This window comes from Oncorhynchus mykiss, chromosome 1 (genome assembly GCF_057628025.1).
Source record: "Oncorhynchus mykiss isolate SJ-2025 chromosome 1, ASM5762802v1, whole genome shotgun sequence".
Classification (NCBI taxonomy): domain Eukaryota; kingdom Metazoa; phylum Chordata; class Actinopteri; order Salmoniformes; family Salmonidae; genus Oncorhynchus; species Oncorhynchus mykiss.
In genome coordinates, this window is record NC_143022.1 from 19,863,481 (window position 1) to 19,890,000 (window position 26,520).

At 44.1% G+C, this 26,520-nt stretch overlaps 1 protein-coding gene across 12 annotated transcripts in view; it reads right to left on the minus strand.

Annotated features, from left to right (window-relative positions):
* LOC110498717 (unconventional myosin-IXb) overlaps positions 1 to 26,520 on the minus strand; it is a 115,048-nt gene that overhangs the window by 37,632 nt on the left and 50,896 nt on the right. For 8 of the 12 annotated variants that reach the window (XM_021575441.3, XM_090198657.1, XM_090198614.1 and 5 more), the window contains exons 3-15: positions 18,549 to 18,643; positions 12,793 to 12,855; positions 11,881 to 11,980; positions 11,384 to 11,484; positions 10,946 to 11,075; positions 10,310 to 10,399; positions 8,469 to 8,585; positions 8,064 to 8,198; positions 6,934 to 7,055; positions 6,562 to 6,703; positions 4,321 to 4,516; positions 3,929 to 4,004; positions 922 to 1,035 (exon numbers count right to left, since the gene is read on the minus strand). In XM_021575441.3, coding sequence (XP_021431116.1) covers positions 922 to 1,035; positions 3,929 to 4,004; positions 4,321 to 4,516; positions 6,562 to 6,703; positions 6,934 to 7,055; positions 8,064 to 8,198; positions 8,469 to 8,585; positions 10,310 to 10,399; positions 10,946 to 11,075; positions 11,384 to 11,484; positions 11,881 to 11,980; positions 12,793 to 12,855; positions 18,549 to 18,643 — 1,481 coding nt within the window. The remainder of the gene's footprint in view (positions 1 to 921; positions 1,036 to 3,928; positions 4,005 to 4,320; positions 4,517 to 6,561; positions 6,704 to 6,933; positions 7,056 to 8,063; positions 8,199 to 8,468; positions 8,586 to 10,309; positions 10,400 to 10,945; positions 11,076 to 11,383; positions 11,485 to 11,880; positions 11,981 to 12,792; positions 12,856 to 18,548; positions 18,644 to 26,520) is intronic. The other 4 variants (XM_090198450.1, XM_090198733.1, XM_090198798.1 and 1 more) reach the window with 1 other exon arrangement.

Consider the following 26,520-nt stretch of genomic DNA (forward strand, 5'->3'; position numbering starts at 1 on the left):
CGGATGGGACACACAGACACAATTACCCAGCCAAATAATCAGACAGCCTGGATGAGACGCATAGGATACCTGTTCCTCCAGCTATCTTGTTTTCATCATATCAGCCTTGGATTTATAGTGGAACTGTTGCTATGTGCCAACTAAATGATTTCAGCCTTGGGTTTATTACAGTGTGTAATTTGTGCGGTCAACACTGCACACACATTTTTCGAGGGAGACTCAACCGAATGCTTTAGTTTTGTTTCTTCACTGTGTTAAATACTTGTATATGTTATACCCAACAGCCATAAGTTAAAACAAGCTATGATTTCCAACAACTTTTGGGTTCTTTCAGACTTCACATTCTTAAATCTAATCTAGAAGCCAATGCATTCATGTGAGTAATGTTTGTTCATGCAGCAGCTGTGCTATTGAGGCCATCATTGCATCCTCAGCTTTCCTCAAGTCCTCTGTATCTCCATTATAGCCCCTTATGGGCAACATCCTCGCTGCATTACAATATCAGCCTCATGCTAATCAAAATCAAATTGGAAGCCAGTCTCTATGGGCTTTGCAGTCCACTATCACAAGCAGACTAGTGTTGTTTGCAGCCATCAGCAAATAACTAGGATTCATGTTTTTCAATGAGGTTTGGTCTCAAAACAGCCAATTACCCAGCATGTGTCTTAAACTGTCTGTCACGTGTTGAGCGTGAGGGATTAGGAATTATGTCTTCTAGCCGTATACATAATTCTGTTTCCAGTTTTGGACTAGGATACATTTTTTCTTAGTCAAATCAGGTGTGCTAGTACTGGCCTGGAACAAAGATTTGCAACTAAGGGGATGCCTCAGCCCCCAGGAGGACTGAGGTTGAGCACTGTTAAAGCTGGGTTAGACCACGGTAGGCCAAGCTGGGCTGAGCTGAAGGGGCTACAGACTCACTGAAGGAGGTGTCGAGGGAACCGCAGCCGACCCCAGGACTGCAGCAGTTTGCGAGGGTCCTCACCGTCCAGCTGCAAGTCCTTAATGGAGCTGATTATCTGGGCATGCATGTCCCTGAATCAACCCAGCAAGGGCCACAGTGGGTGAGGAGGATGGAGGGTAAGAGACAGTGGGAGGAGACGGGAAGGGGTGTTGGGCACGGGGCATAAGGGGAGGACAGGGGGGGGGGGGGGGGGGGGGGTAGAAACACCGCTGTCAGGACACCTCAAAAGACAGAAAACACCCCACCACCAAAGAGCCTACTTCCCAAGAGAAACACACCAACAAACCAGTTAGAGATCTGAAGTTGAGATCATGTAAAACTGGTGTTTAATGCTGCTTTAGTTCAGACCATCCAGCCATGGCTAAAGCAGAGTGTAGAAAGACAATAGGTTGTGTTCTCTCACACCATACTCCTGTAAGTAAGTACTGTGAGCATGCATTCCTGAATCAAAGCTTCACTGGTTGATGTATTTTATCCATGCTGGTGTTACACTGCTGCGGATTAGAATTAGTCATTGGACTGGTGTTATACTGGTGGTGAATAGGGCAGACTGTTGTTGTTAAGAGGGCATATTGGCCATATATCACAAACCCCTGAGTTGCTGTATTGACATTATAAACAGGTTACCAACGTAATTATAGCAATAAAAATACATGTTTTGTCAAACCTGTGGTATACAGTCTGATATACCACAGCTGACAGCCAATCAGCATTCAGGGCTTCGAACAATGCAGTTTATAATACTCTACTTACATCTGATCAATAAACCAAAAAGGAGGTCAGGCAGGAAGGGCTGGGCCGTAAGTAAAAGGTACCATAGACAAACTAGCCCAGTCCAAGAACAGCCCATAAAAGCCCTGACCTCTTCATTATTTTCAGGTCTGAAGGAACCAGATAGGTGGAAGCATAATGGAGGAGCCTCCCCATAGCTTATCAAAAGCCTAGGTGGAGCTATCCCCATATTGGTTACACCTATCAGATCTATAAAAATACATAAGGGGTAGGGCCTAACGATGGTGCTAGGGGTGGCGTTTTGCTTACTGCTCAGTTCCTCTCTGAGAATGCTCTTATTAGAACAGGGGATTTTGGTCCATTTAGACACTACAATTATGTTATCCTCAAACTTTCTCCAAAGGAAATTGTTTATTACATTTCCTCTCTCATCACAACTACTCCAGGACATGAGATGTATAGCACTTTCCCTGACCTGATTCATGTACCAAATTTTACTACTACTATGTATTAGTGTGCACATGTTCTTAATGCTGTACTATCTTATATTAGTGTGCACAGCCTTGCCAGTTTCTTCCCAGTAATGAGTAAATGATCAGAGCATGGCAGCACTAACACCTTTCTGTGTTCTACACTAACCATAATAAACCTGGATGAAAAGGCAGATTACCATGGCTGAGAGAGGGAGAGAAACAGAGAGCAAGAAAGTGGGGGAAATAGAGGAGAGAAAGAGAAAGGAGGAAGAGAATAAGAACAAGATGCAGCCTGTCGATGATTAGGACGGACAATGTTTGCAGTGGAGCTGCTTTCCTTTCCTAACTAAAGAAATATATGCCTGCTGCAAACCGTCATGAAGTAACCCCCCACCCCCACGTGCACATTTTGTTTTTTGCCCTAGCTGGCTCAAATAACCAACCCATCATCGAGCTTTGATTATTTGAATCAGCTGTGAAGATGTCTTTGATAGCCTCTAGGGGGCGCTTGTCAGAGTGATCAAAGTAGATTTTTTTTTTTTTTTAACCTTTATTTAACTAGGCAAGTCAGTTAAGAACAAATTCTTATTTTCAATGTCGGGCCACCCAGTGGGTTAACTGCCTGTTCAGGGGCAGAACAACAGATTTGTACCTTGTCAGGTCGGGATTTGAACTTGTAACCTTTCGGTTACTAGAGTCCAATGCTTTAACCACTAGGCTACCCTGCTACTAGGCTAACTATGCTGTCTGTGGAGGGGAGAGAACAGCACTTGGGGTCACCCAGGGGCAGGGGAAACAACACAGAGGGCAGGATGAGATGAAGGAGGATTCTTTCCACCATAGAGATACATATAATTCTATTTCTATGGATTTGACTAAGCTGACGTCATACAAGAGACCAGGAAGCACACAAGCCAACTGTTTCAATAGTTTCATCCAGTTCCAATTACTAGAGGCTTAGGGGGAGTTCCATTTGTCTCCCAGAACAGATACCTTTCCTGAAGAATCTTGTGATTTTTAAGATATTACCGTCTGAGTCTTCTTCATGTCATCCTTGGTGCAGGGACACTGGATAAATCCACTGTATGGATGCTCACCCTGTCATTTGTCATCTTTGAGACAAACGGATTTCTTAAAAGACCTATACAAATACAATTTGATTGATTGACTGATTATCCAATCCTCAACTTGTTCTCCATGAGGAACCTCAATCAGGCAAAGTGATTTAAATTATTCTGGTTAATCCCAAATGCAATCTTCCATATTTATGGTATAGATTAATTAGACGACTTGGTTTTGGATCAAGTTAGTAGGGTTGTGCTTTTAAAGTGGATTTCTGATGGAAGAATAGTCCTTGGGGTTTAGCTCCTCATGGTAGATTGTAGCTCCACAGTGGTAGATTGTAACCACTGTGAATTCCTGCCTATCTGCAGTGTACCTCAGGGGACAGAGAGACCCATCTGTCAATCACATGACATCACACCCAAAACAACAGTGGAAGAGAGGAAGAAGGCCCGATACCCAGCCCTCCCATAATATGTCTCAAGATCCACACTAACATACTATCTAGTATGCATGGCTTGGGCCAGGAGTTATTCCTGCATGCTTGACCTGACCAGGAAAATGAAACAGGCGGGCCATAGGGCCAATGCATCACTTCTTAAGTGGGATGGAAGTGTGGATATTGGGACAAATGTAGTTTACCTTCTTCCCTGTGTGCCCCTCAGTCAGAGAGCTATGTGGTGGATCTGGGTCTTACCTGTACATTCTCTCTACAGGCGTGTTGGACCTCTGCAGCTCCCCCAAAGGAGTCCTGGAAGTAGGGCGCTGCACACCTGTTGAACAAACACAGACAAGCACCCGCGCACAGACAGGAACACAGACAAACATAACATTAGATGCCTAAAGGCTCTATGAGGACAGAAGACTGGTCCCCATGACTACTGCTTGTCAAATGAATAAAAATAATCCAGTTGAGTTCTTTCAGAGGCCAACTCCCTGTTTAGTATTTCCTTGATTTAATTTAACGAGACACTTTTCTCATCTAGTCAACACAACAAATAGACTGGCAGATTGAGGCTTTGAAATTCAAGGATATATATATATAGTCATCTTCCCACTTTTCTACAGTGTAAGGTGTATATATTCTACCTGCGTTCTTGGCGGCCCAGCGGCGTCCAGCCTCGTTGAAGGAAGCCATGCCTCTGATGGTGGCTCGCAGGATGCCCCAGCGGAACATGGCCACCGGGTCCATCCCAATCAGCTGACGCACATAGGCCCGGTCACTGCTCCGCAGCAGAGCCACGATGTCTGGACGCATGTGGTCCGTGTTCTTCTCCCGGAAGTCCTGCCAAGAAGAGTCATAGGAGTGGATTCGCATGCCGAGGTCGTTTTAGACTCGCCAAGAAAGACGCCGTTTGTCATCAGTTTGTCATCAGTCTGACCACTCGGAGGCTCCCGAGTGGTGCAGCGGTCTAAGGCACTGCATCTCAGTGCCTGGTTCAAATCCAGGCTGTATCACATACGGCTGCAATTGGCCCAGCGTCATCCGGGTTGGGCCGGGGTAAGCCGTCATTGTAAATAAGACTTTGTTCTTAACTGCCTTGCCTCGTTAAGTGAATAGTGGATGAATAGTGGAAGCTTTGTCACGAATGAGTAAGAACGTTCTGAACAACAATAATAATGCTGTCAATAACAATGAAGAGCTAAACAAATACAAGAAACCTCCCTCAACCCCCTAGACATTACAGTTGAAGTCGGAAGTTTACATACACATACACTGAGTCATTAAAACTAGTTTTTCAACCACTCCACAAATTTCTTGTTAACAAACTATAGTTTTGGCAAGTCGGTTAAGACATCTACTTTGTGTGCATGACACAAGTAATTTATCCAACAATTGTTTACAGACAGATTATTTCACTTATATTTCACTGTATCACAAATCCAGTGGGTCAGAAGTTACATACCTAAGTTGACTGTGCCTTTATACAGCTTGGAAAATTCCAGAAAATTATGTCATGGCTTCAGAAGCTTCTGATAGGCTAATTGACATAATTTGAGTCAATTGGAGGTGTGCCGGTGGATGTATATCAAGGTCTACCTTCAAACTCTGTGCTTTGCTTGACATCATGAGAAAATAAAAAGAAATCAGCCAAGACCTCAGAAAAAAAAAATGGTTCATCCTTGGGAGCAATTTTCAAACGCCTGAAGGTACCACATTAATCTGTACAAACAATAGTACGCAATTATAAACACCATGGGACCACACAGCCATCATACCGCTCGGGAAGGAGACGTGTTCTGTCTCCTAGAGATGAACGTACTTTGGTGCGAAAAGTGCAAATCAATCCCGAAACAGCAGCGAAGGACCTTGTGAAGATGCTGGAGAAAACAGGTACAAAAGTATTTTTATCCACAGTAAACCAGTCCAATATCGACATCACCTGAAAAGGCCGCTCAGCAAGGATGAAGCCACTGCTCCAAAACCGCCATAAAAAGCCAGACTATGGTTTGCAACTGCACATGGGGACAAAGATTGTACTTTTTGGAGAAATGTCCTCTGGTCTGATGAAGCAAAAATAGAACTGTTTGGCCATAATGACCATAATGGCCGAAGAACACCATCACAATTTTGAAGCATGGGGGTGGCTGCATCATGTTGTGGGGGTGCTTTGCTGCAGGAGGGACTGGTGCACATCACAAAATAGATGGCATCATGAGGTAGGACAATTATGTGGATATATTGACGCAACATCTCAAGACATCAGTCAGGAAGTTAAAGCTTGGTCGCAAATGGGTCTTCCAAATGGACAATGACCCCAAGCATACTTCCAAAGTTGTGGCAAAATGGCTTAAGGACAACAAAGTCAAGGTATTGGAGTGGACATTACAAAGCCCTGACCTCAATCCTATAGAAGATCTGTGGGCAGAACTGAAAAAGCATGTGCGAGCAAAGAGGCCTACAAACCTGACTCAGTTACACCAGCTCTGTCAGGAGCAATGGGCCAAAACTCACCCAACTTATTGTGAGAAGCTTGTAGAAGGATACCTGTAACATTTGACCCAAGATAAACAATTTAAAGGCAATGCTACAAAATACTAATTGAGTGTATGTAAACCTCTGACCCACTCGGGAATGTGATGAAAGAAATAAAAGCTGAAATAAATAATTATTTCTACTATTATTCTGACATTTCACATTCTTAAAATAAAGTGGTGATCCTAACTGACCTAAGACAGGGAATTTTTACCAGGATTAAATGTCAGGAATTGTGAAAAACTGAGTTTAAATGTATTTGGCTAAGGTGTAAACTTCCGACTTCAACTGTACATGATAGTAAACAGGGAGCCTGTGACTGTGTTTGGGGGTGGATGTTCATTCATCCCTACCTTGATCTGGTACTTGACCTTCCCAGCGAAGTGTCGGATGACGAAGGCAGGCTCCATGACAGGTGTGGGCACAAAGTACTTCTTCCCCTGGTGCTGCTGCTTGAACTTGGCCAGCAGGGTCTCGTCAGTTGCACGGGGGAAACTGGAGAGCGAGAGGAGGAGAGAGAGAGTGAAGGGGGAAAGAGAATAAAGTGATAGATTCACCACATTAACTTTTCTTCCATCAAACATGTAAATATACTGTCAATCATAGCAAAGTAATGAACACTATCTTTAAGTTGCAGTAATTAAAAAACAAAACAACATATGGAATGTAAGTGCACCATCTCTTTAATGGAATATATATATTTTTGAAAGACTTGAAGTCCTTACTTGCTCTCCTCGTCCAATAGGTACAGGAGTCCAGTGGGCTTCTTGCTGATGAGGTGGATGCAGCCCACGTTGTCTGTGTAGTCTATGTTGTGCCAGGTGATGCCCTCCGCCTGGTACTCCTCCTGTAATGGACAAACAGGCTTACAGTTAGGGAAGACATAGGATCCATCAGGGCTGTTATACTGTCCTTATGGAGAGCCACCATAGAAATACAATGACATTGAATCTACACTACATGACCAAAAGTATGTGGACAGCTGCTCGTCAAACAACTCATTCCAAAATCATGAGAATTAATATGGAGTTGGTCCCCCTTTGATGCTATAACAGCCTATACTCTTCTGTGAAAGCTTTCCACTAGATGTTGGAACATTGCTGCAGGGACTTGCTTCCATTCAGCCACAAGAAAATTAGTGAGGTCAGGCACTGATGTTGGGCGATTAGTCCCGGCACGCTGTCTGCGTTCCAATTCAACCTAAAGGTGTTTGACGCGGTTGAGGTCAGGGCCCTGTGCAGGCCAATCAAGTTTTCCACACCGATCTCAACAAAACATTTCTGTATGGACCTCGCTTTGTGCACATGGCATTGTCATGCTAAAACAGGAAAGGGCCTTCCCCAAACAGTTGCCACAAAGTTGGAAGCACATAATCGTCTAGAATGTCATTGTATGCTGTATTGTTAAGATTTCCTTTCAGGGGAACTAATGGACCAAGCCGGAACCATGAAAAACAGCCCCAGGAAATTATTCCTCCTCGCACCCTTTCAGTGAGCTTGTGTGGCCAACCACTTTGCGGCTGAGCCGTTGTTGCTCCTAGATGTTTCCATTTTACAATAACAGCACTTACAGTTGACCGGGGAAGCTGTAGCAGCACAGAAATTTGACAAACTGACTTGTTAGAAAGGTCACATCCTATGGTGGTGCCACATTGAAAGTCACTAAGCTCTTCAATAAGGCCATTCTACTGTCAATGTTTGTCTATGGAGAATGCATGGCTGTTTGCTTGATTTAATATACCTGTCAGCGACAAGTGTTGCTGAAATAGCCAAATCAATGCATTTGAAGGGGTGTCCACATATACTATATATACACAAAAGTATTTATATATGAGAGGCAGCCAGGGCGAACTCACCTGCTCTAGTTTGAAGATATGCTGGTTGAAGTAATACTGAAGCTGCTCGTTGGCATAGTTGATGCAAAACTGCTCAAAACTGTTGGTCTCAAAGTCCTCAAAGCCAAATATATCTAGGACCCCTATAGACAAACACTGGCACAGACCAAATCATACAGTAGGTCAGTCAGAAATGTAGATAAGTTGTTAATGGCTTCACAATGTCACTTGTATCATACTAGAGCTTTGGCAGGGTCTTTTAAAAAAAAGTTTAATAAATGAATTGCTTAATTCTTTTTACTTCAAGTTATTTGTGGGGCATTAGGAATTGCCGACATGTCTGTCCCGGACTAAACATTGGAGAGGGGAAACTCTCGGCTGCATTCCTATGTGCATGCATGTGTGTGTGTGTTATCGCTCTCTTACCGGGACAGATTCCTCCATGTCTTTCTTGTTGAGCAGTGCGTGATTGATGCGCAGGACAATCCAGTCAAACAGGGCGCTGTACAGAGACTTGGCCATGGAGTCTCTCGCTGTGATGGCCTGAGAGACAGACAAAGAGACAGAGAGCAAGAGAGATTGGGAGTGAATGGGAAGACAGGAAGAAGGGAGAAGAGAGAGAGATACAGACAGACCGACCGGAGAACCGCCCGCCCGCCCGACAAGACCGACAGAGAAGACCGCCCAACCGCCGGAGAAGACCAATCGACCGCCGGAGAAAACCGACGATCCAGACCGCCGGAGAAGACCAACGGACCGCCGGAGAAGACCGACAGAGAAGACCGACGGAGAAGACAGACGGAGAAGACAGACAGAGAAGACAGACGGAGAAGACCGCCCGACCGCCGGAGAAGACCAACCGACCGACGGAGAAGACCGACGGAGAAGACCGACGGACCAGACAGCCGGAGAAGACCGCCACGGAGACTGACGGAGACGACCGCCGGAGACGACCGCCGGAGACGACCGCCGGAGACGACCAGACGAACAAGTCAAGACGGACGGACAAGACGGAGAAGACCGACGGAGAAGACCGACGGACAAGACAGACGGAGAAAAAAGACGGAAAAGACCGACGGACCAGACCGACGAACCAGACCGACGGACCAGACCGACGGACCAGACCGACGGAGAAGACCGACGGACCAGACCGACGGAGAAGACCGACGGACCAGACCGACGGACCAGACAGACGGAGAAGACCGACGGACCAGACAGACGGAGAAGACCGACGGAGAAGACCGACGGAGAAGACCGACGGACCAGACAGACGGACCAGACCGACGGAGAAGACCGACCAACAAGAACGACGGACCAGACAGACGGACAAGACCGACGGACCAGACAGCCGGAGACGACCGCCACGGAGACAGACAGCCGGAGACGACCGCCACGGAGACAGACAGCCGGAGACGACCGCCACGGAGACAGACGGAGACGACCGCCGGACCAGACCGCCGGAGACGACCAGACAAGTCAAGACGGACGGACAAGACGGAGACGACCGCCACGGAGACCGCCGGAGACGACCGCCACGGACACCGCCGGAGACGACCGCCGGACCGCCGGAGACGACCAGACAAGTCAAGACGGACGGACAAGACGGACAAGTCAAGACGGACGGACAAGACGGACAAGTCAAGACAGAGAAGACCGACGGACCAGAACGACGGAGAAGACCGACGGAGAAGACCGACGGACCAGACCGACAGAGAAGACCGACGGAGAAGACAACACGGAGAGGACAGACGGACAAGACCGACGGACCAGACCGACGGACCAGTCAAGACGGACAAGACCGACGGAGAAGACCGACGGAGAAGACCGACGGACCAGACAGACGGACAAGACCGACGGACCAGTCAAGACGGACAAGACCGACGGACCAGTCAAGACGGAGAAGACCGACGGACCAGTCAAGACGGAGAAGACCGACGGACCAGTCAAGACGGAGAAGACCGACGGACCAGTCAAGACGGAGAAGACCGACGGACCAGTCAAGACGGAGAAGACCGACGGACCAGTCAAGACAGAGAAGACCGACGGACCAGTCAAGACGGAGAAGACCGACGGACCAGTCAAGACGGAGAAGACCGACGGACCAGTCAAGACGGAGAAGACCGACGGACCAGTCAAGACCGAGAAGACCGACGGAGAAGACCGACGGAGAAGATTGACGGAGAAGACAGACACAGGGAAATAGAAAAGACCAATACGTGACACACAAGATAATGATAGGCCTTAAAGACCGGTGGTTGGTTGCCTACCTCACTGTGGCTGTAGGGCAGAATCAGCTTGTCATTGACTGTCACCGTTTTCCTCTTTGTCAGCGCCTCCACCAGCAACTCCTCTTTCACCTGGGAGGTCACACACAATTCTCAAGACTTGCAACATTATCGGGGACGGACAAAATAAACATTGATTTAGTGGAGAGTAGGCTTCCTGTATAATCATTAGGGAAGAACCATCTTCACTGGACAATAATAGAATATATTCACTGTTTGGGATGTTAGTCATGATGAAACCTATACCTAGCCACATGTTTAGGTTATTACAATCCTTTCAACCTCAAATACCCTAATTAGATCACTAATACTAGGCCTGTTTTTCTCAAAGTGTTTCAGAGTAGGAGTGCTGATCTAGGAGCACTTTTTCCTTTTAGATCATAATGAATAACACAGGGGGACCGGATCGTAGATTCCTACCCTGACTGAGCATTCCTACCCTGACTGAGATGCTTTGTGAATGCAGGCCCTGATTCAGCTCATCATAAAGACCTTCATTAGCTTAATCAGAAGTGTTAGTACATGGTCGGGACAAAAGGAATTGGTCTTTCCAGGACCCAGAGTAAAGACTAATGGTTGATTGGGTGTAGACTACAACAGCAGACCAGACATTATTACCTTGAGCAGGTCTGAGAGGGTAGCCAGGACCTCCGGGGGCCCCACGTCCAGCCCCTCGTCTCGGCCTGTAGATTTCCTCCTGTACGTCACGTTGCCCAGGTACAAGATGGCCGACAGCACAGAGAAGATCCTACAGCGGACAGACAAGGGATACAATCATCATACCATAGAATCAAAATGAATAGAACAGACTTTCTTTTCCATTGTTTCATATCACTGCCAACTACTGTGACTACTGCCCCAGAGGAAAGGGTTTAATGGCAGTGCTTGCAGAGGATCCAAGTAATACAAACTGACTACAGTATGCAAATATATGTATGACCTACTGTATTTGACAAACGTATAGGCAGCCATTTAAGGAATCGAATGGTGTGTAAGGGATAGACGTTAACTCAGTGGTGTAGATTCACGGCCCATGACCAGGGCATGTCCACTCACTGTTTCTTAGTAGCAGACAGGAATCCGACCATCTCCATGGCCTGCTGAAGCCTCTCAAAGTCATGGCACAGGTCTTCCTCATCTTCGATCTTAAAATATTGCTGCAGATAGATAGGTAGATATGTGCACTGCATGTTAATGAACCTATGGGCAGAGAACAGAGCATATGCAGGCCATTCACTGCATGACAATGACTCTGCATACCAGGTTTACTAGCACTGAATCCGACGGGGAATGTTACCTTGAGCCAGTTCAAATACAGAGATTATTAAGACACACACACAACCCATGAATAGAATGAGAGTCAGGGTACAAGGGAATGTACACTAAATGAATGTAGCCAAGGGCATCTGCTAAAAGAAGATAATGAAGCTAATGTACACAAGCAAACACAGCAGAATATCTGTCAAGGGCACCTAAGGGACTAGCTAATGGGGATGTGGTTCTTTCTTGCAGGGGGAATGTACAGTAAGTGTGTGTGTGTGTGTGTACAGTACCTGCTTGAGGTAGAGGTAATCTTCAGGCTGCAGCAGTTTGAACTCCTTGCGCTCCTCCTCTGACGCTCCCACCAGCAGATAGTAAAACACATGGTAGTTCCTAAAGGGACACAGAACAATGTAACGGTGCGTTTGGTTAGTGGATACAGTGTGATTTTTGCATTTGTTATTTGTTTGCTTTTGTTATAAGGTTATGCATTTTTAGCTGGCAAGAATAAATCATACATTCATTTAAAAGGCGATTTTTGGTTTTAAATGTTGGAATACAGACCATCAAAAGTCAACACTGTGGCAGTATTAGATACCCTGACCCAACATTGACTGTGTATATAACGTGCCAGTTTAGTAATGAGCGTGAATGCTGCTGTCAGTTTTTCCAGTCTTGTTAACAGTTGGCCGGCCGGCTTGCATTGTTGCAAAACCACACAGGCGTGAGTTTTCATGTTTACTTCTGAGAATCTCACTGACATCACAGGCAGACATTATGAAAACAGAAGCTAATTTCAACAGACAAGATGGTATACGAGTAACAACAGGACTAATCCATTATCATATAATAATAGAACTCTGACACATACCTAGTGAGTAATAACATGAAGAATAGGGTTAATGATATGTACAGGCTATGACAACCCCACCCAGGGCATTTGAAGTAGAAACAGTAGGACTTCAGTGCTTATAAATAAATGATCAATTCAATATGTATTCATAAAAAAAACAAGTATCATCTCCCATATTGATCACAACTCTTTGGCACATATTCAGGCTAGGTAAAAAGTTAGTTCTGAGAGTCACTCTTGGAAATTGTTTCTTTCTGAATATCAAAAGGCACCAGGGGGAAGCTCTCTGTTTCTACAGAGGGCCTCCACAGGTCATTGAGGATCAAAGGTAACCCCTGTTGTTGCCCTTTACCTCTCATTATTCTCTCTGGAGACCAGACGAGACTTCTCCAGGAGATACTTCTCCACGATGGCTCTAAGAACGAGAGAGAGAGAGAGAATGAGAAAACGAGTGACACTGAAGTTAGTTTGGTCCTTTCACTTGGCTGTGAAGTGTGTCTGGTGAGGGTCTTTTGTGTGTGTGTGTGTGTGTGTGTGTGTGTGTGTGTGTGTGTGTGTGTGAGTGAGAGAGAGAGGTGGTAGTGACTGAGGGGGAGGGGAATCATGAGCAGATGGTCGGTGGAACATTAAACAGTTGAACTAAGAGTCTAGATATGGACGGCATCAGTCTGATGTACACAGTGACATGGTAATGTTAATGTGCAACAACAGCCACTACGATCAACAGTTTAAACAGAGACAATTGCATTTTTACGTAGGCATGTCTGACAAAAACAACATTTAAGCTAATCTTTCATTTTGTTGAAACTCTAAGAATAGAGGGCCGATGGCTGTTGTGTGTATTTTAACACCGGAAGCTCAGGCAGGGAGGGAGGCCAGTGGCCTTTGCTGAGCATGGAAACTTCACTAGCTGGCCCTTTGCGTCTCTATAGAGAGCTGATCTAATAGAAAAATAAGCAGAGCCAGGCGGGGAATACTGGAGTCCATCCACAAGTCACACCCAGAGACACACACAGAGAGACACATATACAACCACACACATTTGACTATTTAGTCATTTAGCAGACGCCCTGATCCAGAGTGACTTAAAGGAGAAATTAGGGTTAAGTGCCTTGCTCAAGGTCACAGACAGATTTTTCACCCAGTTGGCTCGGGATTCAAACCAGTGACCTTTCGGTTACTGGCCCAATGCTCCTGCCACCCCAGGATAGCTGCCACACGAAGAGAGAGACCGATACACAAATAGGAGGAGGATGTAACTTTGTCGCTAGTCAAGTCTTAAAAGATCCATGCCACAGGTATTCCCATGCTATTCTGTTACATTGAGAAAGCCCATCTCCCATCCCAGTGAGACCCTGTAACCAGCCAGGCAGAGTGTAATGTAGTGAATGAAAACACCCTTGCCAGTGCAGTGCTGAGCACGTCCCAGGGCTTCCCTTGGTAATCTCCTCTATAGAGCGGCCTTGGCTGCTCCACTCTTGGCTGCTCCACAGCAAGCTTTTGTACAGCAGAATGTCAGCACTGTCCTGCTGTAATCAATGGCTTCTGACTGACAGACACTCTGCTACAAGCATAACAAGCTCAACCATCACTAGTACAGCTCATCCACTGAAGTCTCAACAGCAACTTAACAGTTCTTATTCAATTACTTTCTCCCCTCTCAAGCTAAGCAATTCAATATAAAACAATGAGTCCCTGTTTTAAGACCTTATAATCAGGTTGGGAATAACTGTCCCTGTCTGTATAGTAGAGTAAGCTCATCTCGAACAGAGGCCAAAGTGTCACTCATAGGGTTGCAAAGGGTCGGAAACTTTCCGGGAAATTTCCCAAATTTTCCCATGGGAGGTTAAGCTCTAGAATTTAAGGAATTATGCTTAAATTCTTCAGAAAAGTTAGTTAGCTTATAACAGTGAACCTTTTTTTGTGGGATACATGTAAGGCAATGTATTGTGGCATATATTGGTTAAACTATCCCATAGTCAATGGAATTAGAACCCTCTGCATGCACAGTGCACTCTTCCATCACATGTACAGCTGATTCTCAAGATCTTGCACACTAATGAGATGCTATTGAGCCCACACTACTACACTGTCCGAGCCAAGGACTACATGCTTTCTGGTAAGTTTTGATTACAATACTAGGTGGGGTGAATATATTTTTTCTGATAGTTAGTTTTTGCTACCATGTGGGTTTTTAGCTTGCCTGGGCCTGCTAACTGAGTGCTAATGCACCTGTTTCCATACATGTTTCATTTTAAAACATGTATCTAACAAAGGAGTTGTTTAATCTAACTACTTAACTATTTATCTGTACATGGAATTGTACTTGTTTGTATTTTTTTACACATTTTTTTCTCATCTTTACAGGAAAATGCCACAGGCACTATCTGATGTGTGGAGACATTTCACTGCAGCTAATGTAGAAGGAAAAGCTGTGTACATTTGCAAATACTGTCCCAAATAATATGTGAAGAATGCAACAAAGATGCAGAATCATCTGGCCAAGTGCATAAAGTTCCCTCAGAGCTTACAACAAGCAACCTGACAAAAGTCCCTCATCATTTTCACCTCGAATAGAGGTAATCGGACACCTTATCGATAGCAACAGCTCATGGTCCTCCTGGAATCAGAAGCATTTTTGACTCAATGGAGTAACGTAGTCAGAGAAATGCTGATGAATGTCTTGCCCGAACTGTGTATGCAACTGGTTCATCTCTGATGCTCACAGGCAATGTGTATTGGAAGAGATGTCTGAATGTTCTTCGCCCAGCATACACCCCTCCAATCAGAAGTGCTTTATCTACTAATTTGCTGGATGCAAAATTCAAGTGAAGGTCAAGCAAATCATAGAGAAAGCAGACTGTGTTGCAATAATCTCTGATGGGTGGTCGAATGTTCGTGGGCAAGGAATAATTAACTACATCATCTCCACCCCTCAACCAGCATTCTACAATAGCACAGACACAAGGGACAACAGACACACCAGTCTCTTCATTTCGGATGAGCTAAAGGCAGTCATCAATGACCTTGGACCACAGAAGGTATTTGCACTAGTGACAGACAATGCTGTGAACATGAAGGCTGCTTGGTCTAAAGTGGAGGAGTCCTACCCTCACATCACACCCATTGGCTGTGCTGCTCATGCATTGAATCTGCTCCTCAAAGATATCATGGCACTGAAAACAATGGATACACTTTACAAGAGACCCAAGGAAATGGTTAGGTATGTGAAGGGTCATCAAGTTATAGCAGCAATCTACCTCACCAAGCAAAGTGAGAAGAATAAGAGCACCACATTGAAGCTGCCCAGCAACACCCATTGGGGTGGTGCTGTCAATGTTTGACAGTCTCCTGGAGGGGAGGGAGTCTTTACAAGGAATGGTCATATCACAGTCTCCTGATATGGACAGCCCCATCAAGAGGATCCTCCTGGAAGATGTATTTTGGGAGAGAGTGGTAAGCAGCCTGAAACCTACAGAAGTAGACATTGCACGGATTGAGGGAGACAATGTCATCCTGTCTGATGTTCAGACTCTGCTTGCAGATGTAAGAGAAGAAATCCGTACTGCCCTGCCCACTTCACTGTTGCTCCAAGCAGAGGAAACTGCAGTTCTGAAATGCATCAAAAAGCATGAAGACTTCTGCCTGAAGCCCATATACGTTGCAGCGTACATGTTGGACCCCAAGTATGCTGGCAAGAGCATCCTGTCTGGTGCAGAGATCAACAAGGCCTATGGTGTCATCACTACCGTGTCTCACCACCTTGGGCCTGGATGAGGGCAAGGTTCTTGGCAGTCTGGCGAAGTACACTTCCAAGCAAAGGCTTTGGGATGGAGATGCAATATGGCAGTCGTGCCAACATATCTCATCAGCCACCTGGTAGAAGGGACTTTGTGGATCTGAGGCTCTTTCCCCTGTTGCCTCCATCATCCTCCAAATCCCACCAACATCAGCTGCCTCAGAGCGCAACTGATCTTTGTTTGGGAACACACACACCAAAGCACCCAACAGGCTGACCAATACAAGGGCTGAACATTTTTTGGACATCTGGGAAAATTTGAGGCTTTTTGAGCCATCCTCAACAAGGTTGGAAAGTGACAGTGAAGATGAGGCGTCAGAGTCTGATGTTCAAGAGGTGGACATTGAGGAGGTCCAGGGAGAAGACATGGAAGCCTGAGAGGAAGACAACCAAAGCTTTAGTATCTAGACTATAATTTTACAGCTGTATGTTGAAAATGTTTTTGGGAGATGCGATGGATCATTGGGTATCATGCAATACTCCCTTTTGTTGTTCAGTGAAATCATCCCATGTGAAGAGTCAACTCCTTTAATTAAAGTTCAAATCGTAACTAAATAGTTTTTAAAATTTATATTGGAAGGATTTAATAATTTGCAATTATTTCTACTTATGATAAGGTAAAAGGTTTATGTTTCTGTCTCCAAATTATATGGTAAATATGTCCAATGCAAAAAACATCTATATTTAAATGGTATTAATATTCATTTGCATATATTTCCGTTAATTCCCATATATTCCCGTTAATTCCCACCTCTGAATATTCCCCAAAATGTGCAACCCTAGTCACTCATGTTTCATTTAAGTGATAATGCTCGAGAAGCCAGTGTTTGGAGGATATATTGGCACGGGTGTTCTTTTCAGGCCGGAAAACCGTGCCAATATATCCACCAAACAACGGCTTCGAGGGCATTATCACTTTCATACAACGGGTTACCAACATATCCAAATAATGATTAAAGTATTTCATTATTCATAAAAATTCTAGGGTTGCTATCCAAGCCGGCTGGTCATTCGTTCTATTGGTTCGGTTGCCAGAGACGCGACCGGGTCGTTCAGTCTTTTTGTTCTGTATCTATGGACATCGTTCGCTCCAAATGTTCCATTGCCATACTGGCTGGCCACATTCTTATCCCTTGCTTGCTAGCTAGCCAACTACGACTAACTTAGTCAGGTCAAACAGTGCAGACAGAATAACAGTAGATGCATTTGTTTAATCCGTTTTCTAGTGACATTTATTTGGATACATCCATAACAATGTGCTAATGAGGTGCGGTTTCACCTGGCATTGAAAATGTGCTCAATCATCAATGTGCTCTGTTGTTCAGAGGAGCTAGCCAACAAAACAGCTAACACAATCACTTCAAACGGAATCTGTAAAGACTGCAAACTAACTGCACTTCGTTTCACCGTTTTTTTTAAATTGACATTTCTTTGTATATATTCATAAAAATTATGCCAGCTGATTCATGATTTCGACTGGCTGAGAGACACTGCCTGCCTCTCCAGTCCTGACCCCTACATTTTCATTACTATTGGACAGTTGAAGATGGAATTTTAACATTAAAATAATGTTGCAAATGTCGGACAGACAGACAGCAAGGTTTATACAAATCTCCGTTGTGGAAAACTAAATGTTTGTCTAAGAGAAAATGTCTAGATGCTTTTTATAGTGGAGATCAAGTTTACAACTTCCCTGCCTGGGCTGATGAGACAGTGGATTGCGCAGTCAGATGGAACAGAGTAAATAGGCCTTTTAACGTCATAGATTTAGCCGGTGGTAACTTGTGGAATAGACACCGGCTAGAATGCGCTTTTAACCAAATCAGCATTCAGGATTAGATCCACCCGTTTAATCATTTGATTTTGTTAAACTTTACGATAAGCGCTCCCTTCCTCTGTTAGACAGGAAATGACAGGGCATGTGATGTAGGCAGTAACCAGAGAAACTGCAGGCAGTAACCAGAGAGATTGTAGGCAGAGAGAGGAAGGAGGCTGTGCTATAACGTGGTTAGGGCTTCAGGCCTCAGAGGTATCACAACAGAAACAAACACACTACAGTGCTTCTCACGAGCCTTATATGGTATGATGGAAGTAAGAGTGGCTGTGTCTGCAGTCACCGTGGCTGTGTCTGCAGTCACCGTGGCTGTGTCTGCAGTCACCGTGGCTGTGTCTGCAGTCACCGTGGCTGTGTCTGCAGAAACTGGCTCAGGAACATCCACCAGGGATGGAGTGTGTGTTTACAGGGTAAGTCGGAAAGGAGGATTGAGAGTTATCACAACACACAGTGTGGGCCAGCGGCCAGTACTCACCCTCTCACCACCCCACTCTCCAGGTAGTTGACCTGGATGAACTTCCCAAAGCGGCTGGAGTTGTTGTTGTGAGCCGTCTTGGCATTCCCAAATGCCTAGTAAAGAGGAGGGGGGAGAGGTTACATTCACTGTGTGAACCATAAAGTGATTATACAGTTAAGAAATAGGAATAACTACACTTGTGCTAATACTGGGGCTGTTCAACACCACAGCTACCCCAGTCCAGAAGTTAAGACTAGATGAAAACAGCACCCTTCTTTCTCTCCCTGCCTCAATCACCCCCTCTCTTTCCCTCATTACTCCCTCCTTTCTACTCTCTTGCAGAAGTCCAGGGGGTGACACTAGGCCAGTGTGATTGATGGGGGCCTCCTGCGAGGAGCCCGTGTTAGGTCCAGAGAACTAGTCTCCCTCAGGCTACAGTCATCCCCAGCCAGGGGCATACACCCAGCCCTGCCACCAGTCTGAATGGATAGCTCGCACACACACACACGCGCAAAAGGCAGCCACGGGGGAAGTTGACAGTATACATCTTAAATAGGAGCCACATCCTGCGAGGAGCAACAGTTGCAGTTACAATTTGATACATTTGTGGTTGAGCTGATATAAGGGGAGGGGGGCCTCACAGAGGGGGTCTAAATTAACTTGTTATGGGCAGGGGGTGGTATTTTCACCTCCGGATGAAAAGTGTGCCCAAATTAAACTGCCTGCTACTCAGGCCCATAAGCTAGGATATGCATATAATTAGTAGATTTGGATAGAAAACACTATAGAAAACACTAACGTTTCCAAAACTGTTAAAATAATGTGAGTATAACAGAACTGTAATGGCAGGAAAAAACCCTAGGAAAATCCAACCAGTAAATACTATTATTTTGAAAGGCTGTTTTTCCATTGAAAGCCTATCCACCATACAAAGACTTAGGACCCAGTTCACAATCTCTATGGCTTCCTCAACATGTGCCCAGTCTTCAGGCATTGTTTCAGGCTTTTACTCTGAAAAATGAGGGAGTAACACTGCTTTCAATGAGAGGAGAGTGGACATTTCCAGACATGAACCAAGCACGTGATCGGGAGCGCGCATTTCTTGTTTACCTTTTCCATTGACAAAGCTTTTTTCAGGTTGAAATATTGATTATTTATGACAAAGACAACCTGAGGATTGATTTTAAACATTGTTTGACATGTTTCTACAATCTTTTATTGTACTTTTTGGATTTTTCATCTTGGTGTTGAGAGTGCGCATTGTGCCTTTGGATTTCTGAACTAAACGCACCAACAAAACGGAGGTATTTGGACATAAAGATGAACTTTATCGAACAAAGCGAACATTTGTTGTCTGACATGGAGACCGGGGAGTGCCACCAGATAAAGATCAAAGGTAAGTGATTCTTTTAATGCTATTTCTGACTTCTGTGACACTCTCCTTGGTTGGAAAATGGCTATATGGGTTACTCGCAAAGTGTGCTTTCGTTGTAAAGCCTTTTTGAAATCTGACACAGCAGTTGCATTAAGGAGAAGTTCTGTATTCGTATGTTTAACACTTGTATCTTATCAATGTTTATGATGAGTATTTCTGTTATTTGATGTGGCTCTCTGCACTTTCACCGGATGTTTGTTTGAGACAATGCATTTCTGAACATAACACACCAAATTAGGTTTTTGGACATAAATATTAACTTTATCGAAGAAAACACACATTTATTGTGTAACATGAAGTCCTGTGAGTGCCATCTGATGAAGATCAAAGGTTAGTGATTAATTTAATCGCTATTTCTGACTTTTGTGAGCCCTAGCCTTGGCTGGAAAATGGCTGTATGGTTTTCTGTGACTAGGTGCTGACCTAACAATCGTTTGGTGAGCTTTCCCCGTAAAGCCTATTTGAAATCGGACACTGTGGCTGGATTTACAATAAGTTTATCTTTAAAATGGTGTAAAATACTTGAGGAATTTTAGTTATGGGATTTCTGTTTTGAATTTGGCGCCCTGCAATTTCACTGGCTGTTGTCGAGCTTAGCTTCCCACTTGTACCAGAAAGGTTAAGAATCCTTACAGTGAACTGTTGACCTATTTCCGCTGTTCCAAGACTGTCTGTCCTGGTATTATTCCCTCTACCTACTGCTCTTTGTGTTCTCAATCGATGAGCAGATATACACTCACTATAACAACTTACGCTCTAGGATGAGTGCTGCTTGAAGAATTGTAAACTGAATACATTTTTGAGGTCTCAAAAAAAAGGTTAAACTTGATATAAACTTGATAAAAATAACTTCAAAATGCAAGGTAATGTAAGAGTGAGAGACAGGAGTTGACTGAGGAGAAGACTGAAAAGCCTGGCTGAAATGTCAATCAGTGGATGAAATATGTGGTTTAACATGGACCTGTTGTAACATTTAGACTCCTCATTTCCAGAGCTGGGGCTCACCTCAGAAGAATGTGTACATGCTAGTGTGTGTGCGAGTTGTTTACTGAGGGGGTGATAAAATTGACTCTGGGCCAGTAAAATCCTCTTGAACCTACCCATCCCGGATCCGGGAGCGTAATCATCGCCTGAAACGAATTAGCATAACGCAGCGGACATAAATATCCCTAGAAAATGTTCCTATTCATGAAAATCACAAATTAAATATATTGAGACACAGCTTAGCCTTTTGTTAATCACACTGTCATCTCAGATTTTCAAAATATGCTTTACAGCCAACGCTAGACAAGCATTTGTGTAAGTTTAACATAGCCTAGCATAGCATTATGCCCTGCTAGCAGCAGGCAACCTTTTCACGAAAATAAGAAAAGCAATCAAATTAAATCATTTACCTTTGAAGAACTTCGGATGTTTTCACTCACGAGACTCCCAGTTAGATAGCAAATGTTCCTTTTTTCCAAAAATATTATTTTTGTAGGCGAAATAGCTCCGTTTGTTCTTCACGTTTGGCTGAGAAATCGATCACTACAACGCCAAACTTTTTTCCAAATTAGCTCCATAATATCGACAGAAACATGGCAACGTCACAATGCTGTAGACACGTTGGGGAATACGTAGAAAGCGTAAGCTCATTCGTAGCCCATTCACAGCCATATAAGGAGTCATTGGCATGCAGCGCTTTCAAAATATGGGGCACTTCCTGATTGGATTTTTATCTGGGTTTCGCCTGTAACATCAGTTCTGTTGCACTCACAGACAATATCTTTGCAGTTTTGGAAACGTTAAGAGTGCTTTTTATCCAAAGCTGTCAATTATATGCATAGTCGAGCATCTTGTCGTGACAAAATATCCAAAAATGAAATACTGCCCCCAGAGTTTCAAGAGGATAAGACACTGTCAGCTGGCATTCACTGCCCAGTGATGTCAAACGGTTGTTCCAGGGTAAAGGCTAGCAGACCCTGGGAACATTCCCCTGCACTCAGCCTCTCTGCCATGGAGGAAATGCTAAAAGTGTCACAGGCTCACAGCATCATTCACATTGAAACATAGTGCCCTGCAGCCTTTGTGAGTGGTTGCTAACCATAACCCTTCCTGATTGGTTGCGAGGCACATTAGGTATGAGGAAGTGGCTTAACGTCTTGGCTAACCAAGCAGAGTCTATGGAATTGAGTCTGCATAGTGAAATAAAGGCTGTGTGTGTGTGTGTGTGTGTGTGTGTGCCTACATTTCATCATGACGTCTTTGCGTATCTTGACTGGCTCCTTTCTCTAGTGTTCCCTGGCAGCTAACTGTATATTTCCAAGGGCCCAGATCCCCATTCAGTCCCTCAGTGTGCTGCCTCAGACTCTAACCAGTTCTCTTTACTAATCAGAGCCTTAATTGTTATTGCACAGACAGGCACCTCAGTAGAAAGACTTTTGGTTTATATTACTGCCATTTGTTTTACAGTTTCACTGCCAGGCTCTGACACCTATTAATCACTTGGCTACATGCACAATATATTCATTAGAAATGCATCATAAAGTAACAAATCAGGCTCTCTCTGTATACACTATAACTGGAGGCTGATGTGATAGCACCAATACTGGAACAAAACAACCAACAATGGTACTTACAAGAATACGGGCAAAACACCAGTGGTACTAAATAACAAGGCCAATACGATTAGAGGCAGTAGCTTTCATGTAGGTCAGAGATGCTATGGGACATTCACATGATAGTTAAATATAACTGCACAACCCTTTATGCAGGTTATCTATATGGCTAAGTGATGTACTGGGCCGTACGCACTAAATCAAATCAAAGTTTACTTGTCACGTGCGCCGAATACAACAGGTGTAGTAGACTGCTTACTTACAAGCTCTAACCAATAGTGCAAAGAAGGTGTTAGGTGAACAATAGGTAAGTAAAGAAATAAAACAACAGTAAAAAGACAGGCTACATACAGACACCGGTTAGTCAGGCTGATTGAGGTAGTATGTACACGTAGATATGGTTAAAGTGACTATGCATATATGATGAACAGAGAGTAGCGGCAGCGTACAAAGAGGGGTTGGGGGGTACACAATGCAAATAGTCCGGGTAGCCATTTGATTATCTGTTCAGGAGTCTTATGGCTTGGGGGTAAAAACTGTTGAGCCTTTTTGACCTAGACTTGGCACTCTATAAGAACAACCAATAGTCAAAGGTTAATGAAATACAAATGGTATAGAGAGAAATAGTCCTATAATTCCTTTAATAACTACAACCTAAAACTTCTTACCTGGGAAAACTGTAAATTCATGTTAAAAGGAACCACCAGCTTTCATATGTTCTCATGTTCTGAGCAAGGAACTTAAACGTTAGCTTTCTTACATGGCACATATTGCACTTTTACTTTCTTCTCCAACACTTTGTTTTTGAATTATTTAAACCAAATTTAATATGTTTCATTATTTATTTGAGGCTAAATTGATTTTATTGATGTATTATATTAAGTTCAAATAAGTTCATTCAGTATTGTTGTAATTGTCATTATTACAAATAAAATAAATAAATACAAAACTTTGGTATTTTTATTAATGGCTATCGGCTTTTTTTTGGTCCTCCAATAAATCGGTATCGGCGTTAAAATCATAATCGGTCGACCTCTAGTTTGGACCATTCTAGTTTGTTGGTGATGTGGACACCAAGGAACTTGAAGCTCTCAACCTGCTCCACTACTGCCCCGTCGATGAGAATGGGGGCGTGCTCGGTCCTCCTTTTCCTGTAGTCCACAACCATATCCTTAGTCTTGGTTACATTGAGGGATAGGTTGTTATTCTGGCACCAACCGGCCAGGTCTCCGACATCCTCCCTATAGGCTGTTTCGTCGTTGTCGGTGATCAGGGAATACAGGAGGGGACTGAGCACGCACCCCTGTGGAGCTCCAGTGTTGAGGATCAGCATTTAGTCCCAGGATCCTTAGCTTAGTGATGAGCTTTGAGGGTACTATGGTGTTGAACGCTGAGCTGTAGTCAATGAACAGCATTCTCACATAAGTGTTCCTTTTGTCCAGGAGGGAAAGGGCAGTGTGGAGAGCAATAGATTGCATCATCTGTGGATCTGTTTGGGTGGTATGCGAATTGGAGTGGGTCTAAAGTTTCCAGGATGATGATGTTGATATGAGCCATGACCAGCCTTTCAAAGCACTTTATGGCTACTGACGTGAGTGCTACAGGGCGGTAGTCATTTAGGCCGGTTACCTTCAGGTCTTACATCGGCTACGAGCGTGTGATCACACAGTTGCCTGGAACAGCTGGTGCTCTCATGCATGTTTCAGTGTTGCTTGCTTTGAAGCGAGCATAAAAAAGGCATTTAGCTCATCTGGGAGTCTTGCGTCACTGGGCAGCTCGCGGCTGGGTTTCCCTTTGTAGTCATTAAATTGTTTATAAGCCCTGCCACATCTGACGAGCGTCAGAGCCGGTGTAGCAGAATTCAATCCTAGTCCTGTATTGAGCCTTGCCTGTTTGGTGATTCATCTGAGGGCACAGCGGGATTTCTTATAAGCATCCGGATTAGTGTACCGGTTTCTTGAAAGCGGCAGCTCTAGCCTTTAGCTCAGTGCAGATGTTGCCTGAAATCATGGCTTCTGGTTGGGATATGTACATACGGTCACTATGAGGACAATGACGTCGATGCACCTTATCTGTGACAGAGGTGGTATACTCCTCAAAGCCATAGGAACATATTCCAGTCTGTGCTAGAAAAACAATCCTGTAGCGTAGCATCTGCGTCATCTGACCACTTCCGTGTTGAGCGAGTCACTGGTAATTTTAGCTTGTAAACAGGAATTAGGAGGATAGAATTATGGTCAGATGTTCCAAATGTAGGGCGAAGAAGAGCTTTGTATACATCTCTGTGTGTGGAGTAAAGGTGATCTAGAGTTTCTTCTGGATGCACGTGACATGCTGGTAGAAATTAGGTTAAACAGATTTAAGTTTGCCTGCATTAAAGTCCCCGGCCACTAAAGCGCTACTTCTGGATGAGCATTTTCTTGTTTGCTTATGGCCTTATACAGCTCGTTGAGTATGGTCTTAGTGCCAGCATCGGTTTTGGTGGTAAATAGACGGCTACGAAAAATATAGATGAAAACTCTTGGTAGATAGTGTGGTCTACAGCTTATTACGAGGTACTCTAACCTCAGAGCAGCAACTGTTACTGACAAATAGACACACCACCACCCTTCATCTTACCAGACGTAGCTTTTCTGTCATGCCGATGCACGGAAAACCCAGCCAACTGTATATTATCCGTGTTCTCGTTAAGCCACGACTCCGTGAAACATAAGATATGTTTTTTAAATGTCCCATTGGTAGGATCTTGAACGGAGATCAACCAAGCTTATTCCCCAGTGATTGCTCATTGGCTAATAGAACGGATGATAGGAGGTGGGTTACCCACTCGCCAACGAATTCTCACAAGGAACACCGATCTCCGCCCCTTGTCTTTTCTTCACGCGAATGACGGGGATTTGTCCCTGGTCTAGGAGAAGTAGTATATCATTAAAGAAAAAATCTTAATCCAGTTCGAGGTGAGTAATCGCTGTTCTGATATCCAGAAGCTATTTTCAGTCATAAGAGATGGTGGCAGCAATATTATGTACAAAGTTAGTTACAAACAATGCGAAAAAACACAAAATAGCACAGTTGGTTTGGAGCCCGTAAAGCGGCAGCCATTCCCTCTGGCGCCACTGCAGTTGGACTCCCTCTAGTCATTTGTATCTTAATTATTTCATCAAAGTGTGCTTAAAGCATCAAACATGCTCAGTGCATATAGTTGATATGATTAAAATACATAGGATGTGTGTAAATATGGAAAAATACACGTAAAAAAATGTAGACCAATCGTTCGGTCGAAAGAACAGGCTGCTCTCGGTCGACTAGTAGTTTTAGTTGGGGACCGCCCTAGAATAAATTCAGATTTAGAGCAGGCTGTTCATATAATGCTAAACTTGTCATTTCGCCTGTATTTCTGCCTGCTTGAACATCAAATGCTCAGTTACCCATTAAATTACCCCGGGAATTGATAGAACATCACTCCAAAACAATATAATATTCAAAATGGGTGAATCCTTAAGTTTAATTCGTTGGACAATCAGAGGCAGGATAATGGGGCTAATATAATGTGAGAAACTGACCATTTCTAAAATGATGTTTCATCTGAAGTTCAGATAATCTCAAAGGCCATTGCGTAGTCGATCAGAGATAGATGATTGAAGTCAAATTCAAGAGGTAAAGTTGAATGCTGTCTAAATGTTAAGATAGGCTAGTCCATACAGCACACTGGAAGTTGAAGAGAGTCACGCTACAACGCCAATGATCTCACCTCATCAAAATGCAACTGAAGCTGAAGAGATCCCTTATAGCTTCAGAGCCAGAGAACTCACCTTTTACCCATTCAAATTTGGACTGCCTCCAAGAAAAAGGAACCAATACAACAAAAAGCCAAAATGTAAAGATGAAAAGTAACCTCGTATTGAAGTCATTAGTTGTGTAATGACTGTCCTGTGAGGATCAGATCAGCTTGCCGGGG